This window comes from Berghia stephanieae, chromosome 3 (assembly GCF_034508935.2).
Source record: "Berghia stephanieae isolate SIO BIC M18660-M18661 chromosome 3, UCSD_Bste_1.3, whole genome shotgun sequence".
NCBI classification, from domain to species: Eukaryota; Metazoa; Mollusca; class Gastropoda; order Nudibranchia; family Aeolidiidae; genus Berghia; species Berghia stephanieae.
In genome coordinates, this window is record NC_088362.1 from 101894920 (window position 1) to 101907419 (window position 12500).

The window sequence follows — 12500 nt, forward strand, 5'->3', positions numbered from 1 at the left end:
GCGTACTTAGTGTGAGATCACACAAGTCTCATCCAGCCATATGCATAGGATCCCCTGAGAGGAATACATTCAAATGAATAAATATCATTATATATTCAAAACAAAAAAATATATAAAGACCTCCCCAAAATATAACTATGCATTTGACTGTTTCCCTACCTGCGAAATACACGGACCAGGGCCAGGGCCAGGACAAAACCAAGTCTCATTCCAAGACAAAGACAGAAATCAGGTCGAAAAAACCTATAGAACGAAACTGACGTCACTCAGCGCTTGGTAATCGTTTTTAAGCCAGCCATTTTCAAGAGTAGCTCTCATGAAATTGTATTTATTAATCAGACTATAAACGTTTAAGGTACACATATTTCTGTTGGTACGCAATATATACGTTGTATCCGGGTGGCGGATGTTATGAACGCAATGCATCAATAGGCCGGGGAGGGGGGGGGGGGGAGGAGGAGGAAGAAAACTTAAAAAGTGATCTCCCTGCTCATTATGGGAGGACAGGAAACTCCATTCAGTGTGTATGTCACGTTTTGATTCATGAAATCAACACAGTATTTTATTATAGTAACGTATAAGGGCGGTGGTCGTAACGATTTTCAGCGGAAGCCGGAAGTAACAGGGCAAGTGCCAGATCCCTGCCGTACTCTGTAAAAAAACAACAAAATAAAACAACTTTTTTCTCTAGCATCATATTGGCCAGAAAACTTTTACTTCAAAATGGTCCGAAAAAAGTCTAAAAGCTTACGAATCAAAGAATTAAGGGGCGGTTTGGGTTTTTTCTAAAAAAAAAAATGAATTACCAATATTGGGCGGTTTTAATCATTCTGTATCGTCATTATAGGTTAAAACACAACATTTATGGTGAAAATTTTTAATTATCTGTGATGATACCCAACTTGCGACCTAATTTGGGGGTCTGACATAAGTTTGAGACTTTAAAAACAGCTGAACTCGTCGAATATTTGAAGTGATTCTTCTGGCATATGGTTAAAAAAAAAAAGAATCCGTTTGCCAGATTTAAGTGAAATAGTTTATGATATAACACTTTTTATTGACCCATCTAACATATTTGTGGACAGACAATTTGAGGGTGCGAGTACGTAAAAAAACAAAAAAGAAAGAAATAGAACAAATGATATCATATAATGACGTTCATTATATTTACAATATTTGATTCATATCCTCCTGGGCTTCTCATTAATTATAATAAATCCAAGTTTCGTTAGAAAAAACATGGCCCTGTTTATTCGAAATAATAATTTTAAAAAGTTAAAAATGTGTACACTATATCTAGTGATGCTACATTAAATCGGCCAGAATCTACATAAAACTAAATTCATATTTCACACAACACATCGGCCCACTACAAACATTAACATATTCTATTTTACTCAATGTTCGTATTATGAACCGGGGGATATATTATGACAAAAACTTTTTTTCTAAAATAGCGTTTATGACACAGCAAATAATAGGCACAACATGGAGAATTGAGGTATCAGGGAAAACGACAACCCCCGTCCCCCAAAGGAATACAAAACAAACAACACTACAACAGTAAACAAAACACAACCAACAAAAAAAAAAAAAAAGAAAAAAAAGAAAGACAAACAAAACTGTCCAAACCCCACAAGTGTCCAAACCCAACAAGTGTCCAAACCCCTAGCAATACAAAAAAAAAAAGAAAGACAAACACAAGTGTCCAAACCCCTAGCAATACAAAAAAAAAAGAAAGACAAACACAAGTGTCCAAACCCCTAGCAATACAAAAAAAAAAGAAAGACAAACACAAGTGTCCAAACCCCTAGCAATACAAAAAAAAAAAGAAAGACAAACACAAGTGTCCAAACCCAACAAGTGTCCAAACCCCTAGCAATACAAAAAAAAAAAAAAGAAAGACAAACACAAGTGTCCAAACCCAACAAGTGTCCAAACCCCTAGCAATACAAAAAAAAAAAGAAAGACAAACACAAGTGTCCAAACCCCTAGCAATACAAAAAAAAAAAAAGAAAGACAAACACAAGTGTCCAAACCCAACAAGTGTCCAAACCCCTAGCAATACAAAAAAAAAAGAAAGACAAACACAAGTGTCCAAACCCCTAGCAATACAAAAAAAAAAAGAAAGACAAACACAAGTGTCCAAACCCAACAAGTGTCCAAACCCCTAGCAATACAAAAAAAAAAAGAAAGACAAACACAAGTGTCCAAACCCAACAAGTGTCCAAACCCCTAGCAATACAAAAAAAAAAAGAAAGACAAACACAAGTGTCCAAACCCCTAGCAATACAAAAAAAAAAAGAAAGACAAACACAAGTGTCCAAACCCAACAAGTGTCCAAACCCCTAGCAATACAAAAAAAAAAAGAAAGACAAACACAAGTGTCCAAACCCAACAAGTGTCCAAACCCCTAGCAATACAAAAAAAAAAAAAAAGAAAGACAAACACAAGTGTCCAAACCCCTAGCAATACAAAAAAAAAAGAAAGACAAACACAAGTGTCCAAACCCAACAAGTGTCCAAACCCCTAGCAATACAAAAAAAAAAAAGAAAGACAAACACAAGTGTCCAAACCCAACAAGTGTCCAAACCCCTAGCAATACAAAAAAAAAAGAAAGACAAACACAAGTGTCCAAACCCCTAGCAATACAAAAAAAAAAAGAAAGACAAACACAAGTGTCCAAACCCAACAAGTGTCCAAACCCCTAGCAATACAAAAAAAAAAAAGAAAGACAAACACAAGTGTCCAAACCCCTAGCAATAGACAAACACAAGTGTCCAAACCCAACAAGTGTCCAAACCCCTAGCAATACAAAAAAAAAAGAAAGACAAACACAAGTGTCCAAACCCCTAGCAATACAAAAAAAAAAAGAAAGACAAACACAAGTGTCCAAACCCAACAAGTGTCCAAACCCCTAGCAATACAAAAAAAAAAAGAAAGACAAACACAAGTGTCCAAACCCAACAAGTGTCCAAACCCCTAGCAATACAAAAAAAAAAAGAAAACAAACACAAGTGTCCAAACCCCTAGCAATACAAAAAAAAAAGAAAGACAAACACAAGTGTCCAAACCAAAAAAAAAAAAAAAAAGAAAACACAATGTCAAACAAACAAGTGTCCAAACCCCTAGCAATACAAAAAAAAAAAGAAAGACAAACACAAGTGTCCAAACCTAGCATACAAAAAAAAAAAGAAGACAAACACAAGTGTCCAAACCCCTAGCAATACAAAAAAAAAAAGAAAGACAAAACAAGTGTCCAAACCCACAAGTGTCCAAACCCCTAGCAATACAAAAAAAAAAGAAGACAAACACAAGTGTCCAAACCCAACAAGTGTCCAAACCCCTAGCAATACAAAAAAAAAAAAAGAAAGACAAACACAAGTGTCAAACCCTAGCAATACAAAAAAAAAAAGAAAGACAAACACAAGTGTCAAACCCATCACAATACAAAAAAAAAAGAAAGACAAACACAAGTGTCCAAACCAACAAGTGTCCAAACCCCTAGCAATACAAAAAAAAAAAGAAACAAACAAAGTGTCCAAACCCTAGCAATACAAAAAAAAAAGAAGACAAACACAAGTGTCCAAACCCAACAATGTCCAAACCCTAGCAATACAAAAAAAAAAAGAAGACAAACACAAGTGTCCAAACCCTAGCAATACAAAAAAAAAGAAAGACAAACACAGTGTCAAACCCAACAAGTGTCCAAACCCTAGCAATACAAAAAAAAAAAAAAAAGAACAAAACAAAAAAGCAAACATCCAACCAAAGTGTCCAAACCCCTAGCAATACAAAAAAAAAGAAAGAAAACAAAGCAAACCACAAGTGTCAAACCCTAGCAATACAAAAAAAAAGAAAGACAAACACAAGTGTCCAAACCAACAAGTGTCCAACCCTAGCAATACAAAAAAAAAGAAAGACAAAACAACAACAAAGTGTCAAACCCTAGCAATACAAAAAAAAAAAAGACAAACACAAGTGTCCAAACCCTGCAAAAAAAAAAGGAAATTTATCTTAAAAAAAAAAAAAAAAAAACAACAACAAACAAACAAACAAAAAATTAAACCCCCCCACCCCCACCACCCTGCAACCCAAAAAAAAACAACAAAAAAAAATCAAACAAAACAAAAAAAAAAAACAAACACAATAAAAACAAACAAAAAAAAAAAAAAAAAAACAAATGTCATTGAATAAAAGAAGAGGAAGAAAAACAAACAACCAAAAAGAAAATAACAAAAAAAAAAAAAAAAAAAAACCCTCATACAAAAGAAACGCATAATGCAAATCAATTAAGCAATCAAATAAAAATAAAAAAAAAGAACAGACAAACGACAAGTGTCCAAACTAGAATACAAAAAAAGAAAGACAAACAAGTGTCCAAAACACACAGTGTCCAACCCCTGCAATACAAAAAACAAAAGACAAACACAAGGTCCAAACCACAAGTTCAACCCCTACACAAAAAAAAAAGAAAGACAACACAAGTGTCCAAACCCTAGCAATACAAAAAAAAAAGAAAGACAAACACAAGTGTCCAACCCAACAAGTGTCCAAACCCTAGCAATACAAAAAAAAAAAAAGACAAACACAAGTGTCCCACAACCCCCTAGCAATACAAAAAAAAAAAAACGCAAAACACAAGAAAGCAACACAAGTTCCAACCCCTAGATACAAAAAAAAAAAAAAAACAAACAACACAAGTGTCCAAACCCCTAGCAATACAAAAAAAAAAGAAAGACAAACACAAGTGTCCAACCAACAAGTGTCCAAACCCTAGCAATACAAAAAAAAAGAAAGACAAACACAAGTGTCCAAACCCTAGCAATACAAAAAAAAAGAAAGACAAACACAAGTGTCCAAACCAACAAGTGTCCAAACCCCTCAATACAAAAAAAAAGAAAACAAACCAAAGTGTCCAAAACCTACAAGAAAACCAGCAAACAACAAGTTCCAAACCCTAGCAATACAAAAAAAAAGAAAGACAAACACAAGTGTCCAACCCCTGCCAATACATACAAAAAAAAAAGAAAGACAAACACAAGTGTCCAAACCCAACAAGTGTCCAAACCCCTAGCAATACAAAAAAAAGAAAGACAAACACAATGTCCAAAACCACCAGCATACAAAAAAAAAACAAACAAAGTGCAAAAACACAAGTGTCCATTCAACCCTACAATACAAAAAAAAAAAGAAGACAAACACAAGTGTCCAAACCCAACAAGTTCCAAACCCCTAGCAATACAAAAATAAAAAAAGACACAACAAACACAAGTGTCCAAACCCTAGCATAGCAAAAAAAAAGCAAAACTCAAACCAAAGCCAAAACACAAGTGTCCAAACCCTAGCAATACAAAAAAAAAAGAAAGACAAACACAAGTGCCAAACCCAACAAGTGTCCAAACCCCTAGCAATACAAAAAAAAAAAAAGACAAACACAATGTCCAAACCCCTAGCAAATACAATAAAAAAAAAAAAAAGACAAACAACCAACCAAAGTGTCCAAACCCCTAGCAATACAAAAAAAAAAAGAAAGACAAACAAAACTGTCCAAACCCCTAGCAATACCAAAAAAAAAGAAGAAAATTTATCATTAAAAAATCACCACAAAAACAACAACAAAACAAACAAAACAATATAGAAATCTAATCACCCCCCCCCCCCCCCCCCCCACCCACCCCTCCCCACCCCCAAAAAAAAAAAAACAAAACAAAAAAAAAAAACAAAACAAAAACAAAATACAACGACAACAACAAATAAAAACAAAACAAAAAAAAAAACCCCAAAAAACAAACTTGATCAGTTGAATAGTGGAGAAGGAGAGGGGAGGGGAAGGGAGAAAGATACGAAACAACCGGACATGAAACAGGAAAATATAATCCAAAAAAAAAAAAAAAAAAAAAAAAATCTCGCTCATTCACTATTTTTTAGCGAATGCAGTCAGGTAATGCGTAAATCATTTAATAAGCAATAAATGTAAAAAAAAATAATTAAAAAAAAATGAAGCAGGTCATGGACTATTTATGGTAACATGACGTAAGTTGTGTTAATGTCAGCAGAGAAGATCTCAGTATAAAAACTACCTCTAAGAAAGCAGCTCTGGGTAAAAGAACATAAAATTAAATAATGTCATAGATAGTTTTTCGGTACAGGTTAGTTAGTACTTCTGGACTCTGACAATACACTTTTCATTTTGGCTGGGAATTCTCAACTAAGGATATTATAATATTGACCCATCGCCATGAAACGATAACCTCTCGCGGGTAAAAAGGTGACAAAATGGGATTAAACTTTAACATAAAATGGCCAGAAATGGGAATTTCAGTTTTTGCCAGTTTAAGAAATTATATCCCCCCTCATCCTCCCCCCCCCCTAAAAAAATATTTAAAAAATCAGATAAAATCAACCCAGGTCTCATAATTTTGACGATGAATTCAAATCTTAAAAAGTCTCAAACCTGATACATTTTAAACTCAAGTCTCCGAAGAGGCCTCATGTCTATGATAAGTCAAGTTTTGATACTTAGCAGCTCGTCCATTCCGACATTTTGAGGCAATGGGTCGGTTACATGACATAGCCCGATTAAAACGACAACAACATAAAAAAAAAGTATCAAACATGACTCATCATAGACATGAGGCCTCTTCGGAGTCTTGGGTTTAAAATGTATCAGGTTTGAGACTTTTTGATAAGTTGAAGTCTCGGGTTTAAAAGGTGACAGATTTGAGACAATTTGACAAGTTGAAGTCTCGGGTTAATATATTTTATCTGATAAGTTGAGAGCCATTTTAATGGATCTAAAAAACTAATTTAAAGTAAATGTTTTCCGACCAAAACGAAAAAAGTGTTTTGTGAGAGTAAAGAGAGTGGCCTGGATTTTGAACTTGTTAGTAAAGCATTGGAATAATAATAATATAATAATTGAAATTGGCTCTTATTTTATTCAAAAAAGCATTCCGATATATAACATAGATTCTAGTTGAAATGAAATCTCTTGAGGGATAAAAAATAAATAAACATATATATGTATATTATATCAAATTATATATAAAATGAACATAATGTGGATTTGTTATGTACATGAGACTAGCTTATCGTATCAAATGTGTCGTAACACATCACTGTAATATTTCGGGGTTAAGCATACCTATTTCAGTTAAAACGATAAAAATAATTAAGTTTAGTGGCCATTCTATTTTTAAAAAATCATACACATTTAACCCACGTTTTTTAATATCTTGGACTATAGATTTCCTTTTCAACATCTACTTAGACGACTTGAGCATGATCAGGCATTTATATAGCGCTATATCAAGTAAACGTGCTCCGAGCGCTTTACAATGAAAACATCACCCAACAGCAACACTTAGCATGTTTGGCGAAACATGACACCTGTAAGGCGATATTACAATTCTTTTTCGTCGGAGACAACGGCCAAGCACTCATTTTACACCTAGTTCAGTGCTAGAATGTGAGTAAAGAGCCTTTTTCCAAGGACTAAACTTTGAGCCACTCAAAGCGTGACTCGAACCAGGACCGACCGGTCAAATGGCAAGTGTCATACCACAAGATCACCTTGTTTGTTTGGAAGGAAATCTCGTCCTTCAAATACATGTCCATTAAAATGATCCTCATCTTGTCAAAAGTTCTCAAACCTTGAGTTTTTGTTGTTGTTGACAAGATGAGAGTCATTTTAATCTAAATTAATCGAAATTTGAAGCACGAATTTTAGGCCAAAATTAAAGAAAAAAAGTGTATTTTCTCTATTTGATGGATCATAATATTATCATGCCAATTTAAGGGAAACTAATCGGAAATTAATAGTCGTCCAACAACCAGCGATTGGGTAGCTGGGTATCTGTGCGGCGATGTGGTCCAGTGGTATGACACTCGCTTTCGGATCGGAAGGTCCTGGGTTCGAGCTTCGCTCAGCGCACAATTGAATCCTCGGAGAAGGCTCTTTACTCACATGCTCTCATCGTACTCAGATATAAAATGAGTACCTGGCCGTTAACAGCGTTGTCTTTGTCCGAAAAAAAAGTAATATCGCTTAACAGGCGTCCTACATGTTAAATGTTGCTGTTGACTGGCCAGGTACCCCATGTAAAGCGCTTTGAGCACGTTTAGTGGATATTGCTCTATATAAAAGCTCAATTATTACTACCTTATATCTGACGGAATGCATTTTCTGATAGAATCAATCCAAAAAGTAGCAAGCAATGGTTACTGTTGGTTTTGCATTTGTAAAAGCCTGGATGAATTCAGGTTTGGTGGGTGGGTTCTGAGGACTGTCTAGACTCCTGTCTTCACATTTAATTTCTTAAAACCATCAGACTACTGCTGCTTCAACAATTCTTAAAAACAAGTCAATGTCTTATCCATTGTGACAGCCTCAAGTTTGGTTTGTGTGCGTGGGCTTGTAAGTAGATTAATTAATTGATGTGCGTTTGTGAGCGTGACTATGAATGTGTGTGTGTGTGTGTGTGTGTGTGTGTGTGTGTGTGTGTGTACTTGTTTCAAAATACGTAAATAAATTATAAGCAGCCCTTCCAATGGGAAATCAGCATGTTATTCTTGCGTTGATTGAAAAGCAGGGATATAATATATGATATGCTGCAGGACACGAACAAAACACATCTGTCTTTCATTTTGACCAAAAAACTTCTTATTCAAATAATAGAGATGGATTAAGATGACACATTCCAAATATGTCAGAAAGACCTTGATCTGATTTGATTTGTTGCACCTCCTGACCGACTCGGGTTTATGTCATGTTGACATGTCAATGAGGCGGGCATCGTAATCAATCGATATATTTGGTCAAAACAAAAAAAGTGTTTTGTTAGTGTGTAGAAATATAGGAATATGGTTTTGCACTAGACAGCGTTATGCATAGAATTTAAAGGAATATGATTGGTTGAATTTTAAAAAAATATTTTGGAGGGAGCAAAACTTGCCTCGGTAGGTAATCTTGATGAAACCTAGCGATGGGAAAGATTCAATACAAAACATAACATTTACAAGAATATGAAATGATATGACATTGATTTAGATCAACAAGAAGAACAAACGTTACATGATAGCCGGAAGAGAGTGGTCGAGGATGTGACAAGTTGTGCAAGGAAATTAAAAGAAGAAAAAGAAAGAGAGAAAAACAGTATACAAGTGACCCGGTACATCAATGTGGTATTAAGTCAAGATAACTATTAGATAAGAGAGTTTTAAGGAATCAGGTCATTTCAGTATTGAGTAATTAAATATAAAAATAAGGAATTATTTAGCTCTAATTTAATGATTTACATAATCTTATTTTGACTTCATAATCGCATCGACATAACACAAGATTGAGAAGGTTGATTGCATTTTAACAAAACCTCAAGACATATTATATCTTATTAGTCTAGTAAAATTCATAGCGTGGCGTCTCAGATCGTATAGGGAATGAGATTAGCGGAAGAGTAGCGTCCCTTGATTGGACGTCACCCATAGTCTGTGACGTCACCGGCGGAAAAGTTATTAGAGAGAGAACGTCATGTTGGTTGTGCGCATGCGTCTCTCGTCCTCGCTTCCGAGAACCAAGTAATTTCATCCCAATACAAAGACGGAAAGCATGTTAAAAAACTAATATAGGGGATAGAGGACACAGTAAGTGCCCCCCCCCCCCGCCCACTATGTGAGGTCAAGCGTCCTTAAACATCTCCTTGTGATGAAAAAGCGTACATATTATGTGTACATACATATTTAAAGAATGAGAAACGCAGCCTTTTTAAAATGTCGGCTGCTTTACACCAGAAGAACCTCCGAATTGAACGTCAGTCTCCGATAGGACGAGGTAATGTGTGCAAGCAGCAAATCATATCGACTGAACACCTCGATGAAATAATTACTGACTCGAACTTTGGACCTAATGTAGATCGTGTTGCTAGCCCAAGCCAGAACTTCTACAAGACAGTAGTACCATAGGGAACGAGCTGATGGAGATGCTATCCACGCTAATTCATGGGTATTATGGATCATAAAAATATACCAGGAGAAAACCTTTAGAGAATCAATAACTCAAAATGACAAGATTGTTCAAGGAAAGCAAAACCAGTCATTAATCAGCACAAAATGATCAATCGAATTTAGACATCGTCCGCTTTCCATTTTCAGGTGTAGATATTGATAATTGGAGCCCTTCCATTAACATTGGGTTATATTAACAATAATTAGTATATTCATAATAATGAAAAAACACTCTCTATGGGTTTAATAACTTTCTAGACTGAAAATAATTAATTAAATAAATGTATAAACATTAATTTGCACACAATAAATATACTTTCTGGAATTCAAATAATTGAATAAATGTATAATAATTTGCACACAATAAATATACTTTCTGGAATTCAAATAATTGAATAAATGTATCATAATTTGCACACAATAAATATATGAATATAAATTAATAATCCATTAGAGATAGAATTTATTCATATTATGCCTGGTGACTCAAAATTTACTCCCTTATCCAAATATTTATACGCTTTGAACAGATATCAATATTCGAGGAAAATATGATAAAAATTCTGAATTCAATACGATTCAATAGTCTGATGTCACGCCACCCGGCAACGGCGGCCATCTTGGTTCTAAACAAAGAAAATCATTACTTTTTATTGTTCATGATGGCTAGAACTCTTCATATTATGCCTTGTGATCAGAATGTGTAAAAGTCAAAACATGATCAAATTTATGTGTTTTTTTTTTCCCTCTGGATACGCTTTTATGCTCGCCGGAGAAATATTTCATACGGCGTCCGCCATTGTTCCGATAGTTTAGAGCCAGTGTTACTAAGTTACCATGCGTCATTAGGAAGGAAATGACGTTACGACTGTTGAAGAGTATTTTGCTAAATGGATAAAATCCAAGCTAATTGATTAGGTAAGCGCTGAAAATAATGTTGATTTCTGAACATGAGTGGAATTTGGTAAAATAAAACTTATTCTAATCCCGTAATGCTGGTTTGTCGAATGGAATTCAGGAGTTACTTTTTCAATCACCCTGCGTGACCCACCGCGTCAATACGGTATTATGTAGGAATGAACTTGAAATAGCAAAATGAGCTAAAAGTCAAATCAATCAGAATAAAGTGAATATATACTAAGCTGATAGAAGTTTTGGACTGTAAATAGTAAAGCACTTCTACCGTATGTCCGTATTTAAAGTTATGTAGAAACGTTATTATTGTTTTTAAAAACAACATTTGCTGACGAATGATTTTGAGCCCAAAACGTTCCATGTCTAGTATTTTGTTCTCAAATTTGAAGCTGTTTAATTCCTTTTTTGTAAATAACTTTTTACTCAGAACTAGGAAATTTAATCTTTAAACAAAAACAAACAAACTCCCCAAATGAAGGCATATATGGACTAAAATCTTATATTGAAATTTAAAATTCAATTTCAATCGTCAGGTTCAGCCAGACATGAAACCGTATTGAGGCGAGTGGTCACATATTAATTGAATAACGATACTAAACAATGACAATAAAAATGGAATATAATTGGCTAATTAATAATTTATTGGACATTGTATGATTACATTAGAAAAACAACAAGAACGCCTCATGCTTCAGCCTTCTCTGCCGCACTGTGAAAAAATATGTTTTAAAATAATGGCCAAAAAACTAGGCCTTCAAATACCGGTCGCATTAACCCTCTCCTTACCAGCCATTTGTAGAATTTTCTCCTAAACGTCACACCTACCCAACACAAAAATAGACTTTTCTTACTCAAACAAAAAAGTAACAATTGCATTCTATACAGAAAGTTGTTCGGCAAAATGATGTCTACAACACAGTATTTAGTATTTATAGCTGTCGTCAAAGCATTTCTAGACATTTTGTGAAGTACAAGAGAAATCAGAATGAGCAAATTGTCGGTTGCATCGTAACGAATGTGACGATTTTCCTATGGGTGGTAAGGAGAGGGTTAAATGAGCCTAATCTTATCCAAAAACTCTCAAACCCGGAACTATGCGGTTATGTGGTTTAGTGGTAAGTCGATCGCTTTCGGATCGGAGGGTCCTGAGTTTGAGCCTCTCTCGGCGGATAGTTGAGTCCTTGGAATAGGCTATTTACTCACATTCTCTTGCTCACCGTACTCAAATGTAAGATGAGTATCTTGTCGTTGACAGTGTTGTCTCTGTCGTAAAAAAAATTGTAATACCGCTTAACCGGCGTCATGGCTCGTTCTAAATGTTACGTGTTGCTGTTGGTCAGGGACCCTTTGTAATGCGCTTGAGCACATTTAGTGGATATTGCGTTATATAACAAAAAAAAACAAAACAGAAGGTCATGTCAATCGATCAATATTCGAAGGCCTGGTTTTATGGCCCAAAGTTTTAAAAATGTGTCTTCCCAGAGTACGGCCGTGCGTCTTGAACATTCGAGGCTTGGTTATAGTTATAGAGGTCGTAGTTAATTATTATTTTGTTTCATTGAAAGAAAAAAATAAAGGGT

At 34.9% G+C, this 12500-nt stretch overlaps 1 protein-coding gene across 4 annotated transcripts in view; it reads right to left on the bottom strand.

The window, feature by feature from the left end:
• LOC144969002 (uncharacterized) overlaps window positions 1–12500 on the bottom strand; it is a 107482-nt gene that overhangs the window by 30348 nt on the left and 64634 nt on the right. For 2 of the 4 annotated variants that reach the window (XM_078907938.1, XM_078907937.1), the window contains one exon: window positions 8958–8981. The exons of the other annotated variants lie outside the window; for them this stretch is intronic. In XM_078907938.1, the coding sequence (XP_078764064.1) occupies window positions 8958–8981 (24 nt within the window). The remainder of the gene's footprint in view (window positions 1–8957; window positions 8982–12500) is intronic. 4 annotated transcript variants of the gene reach the window in all.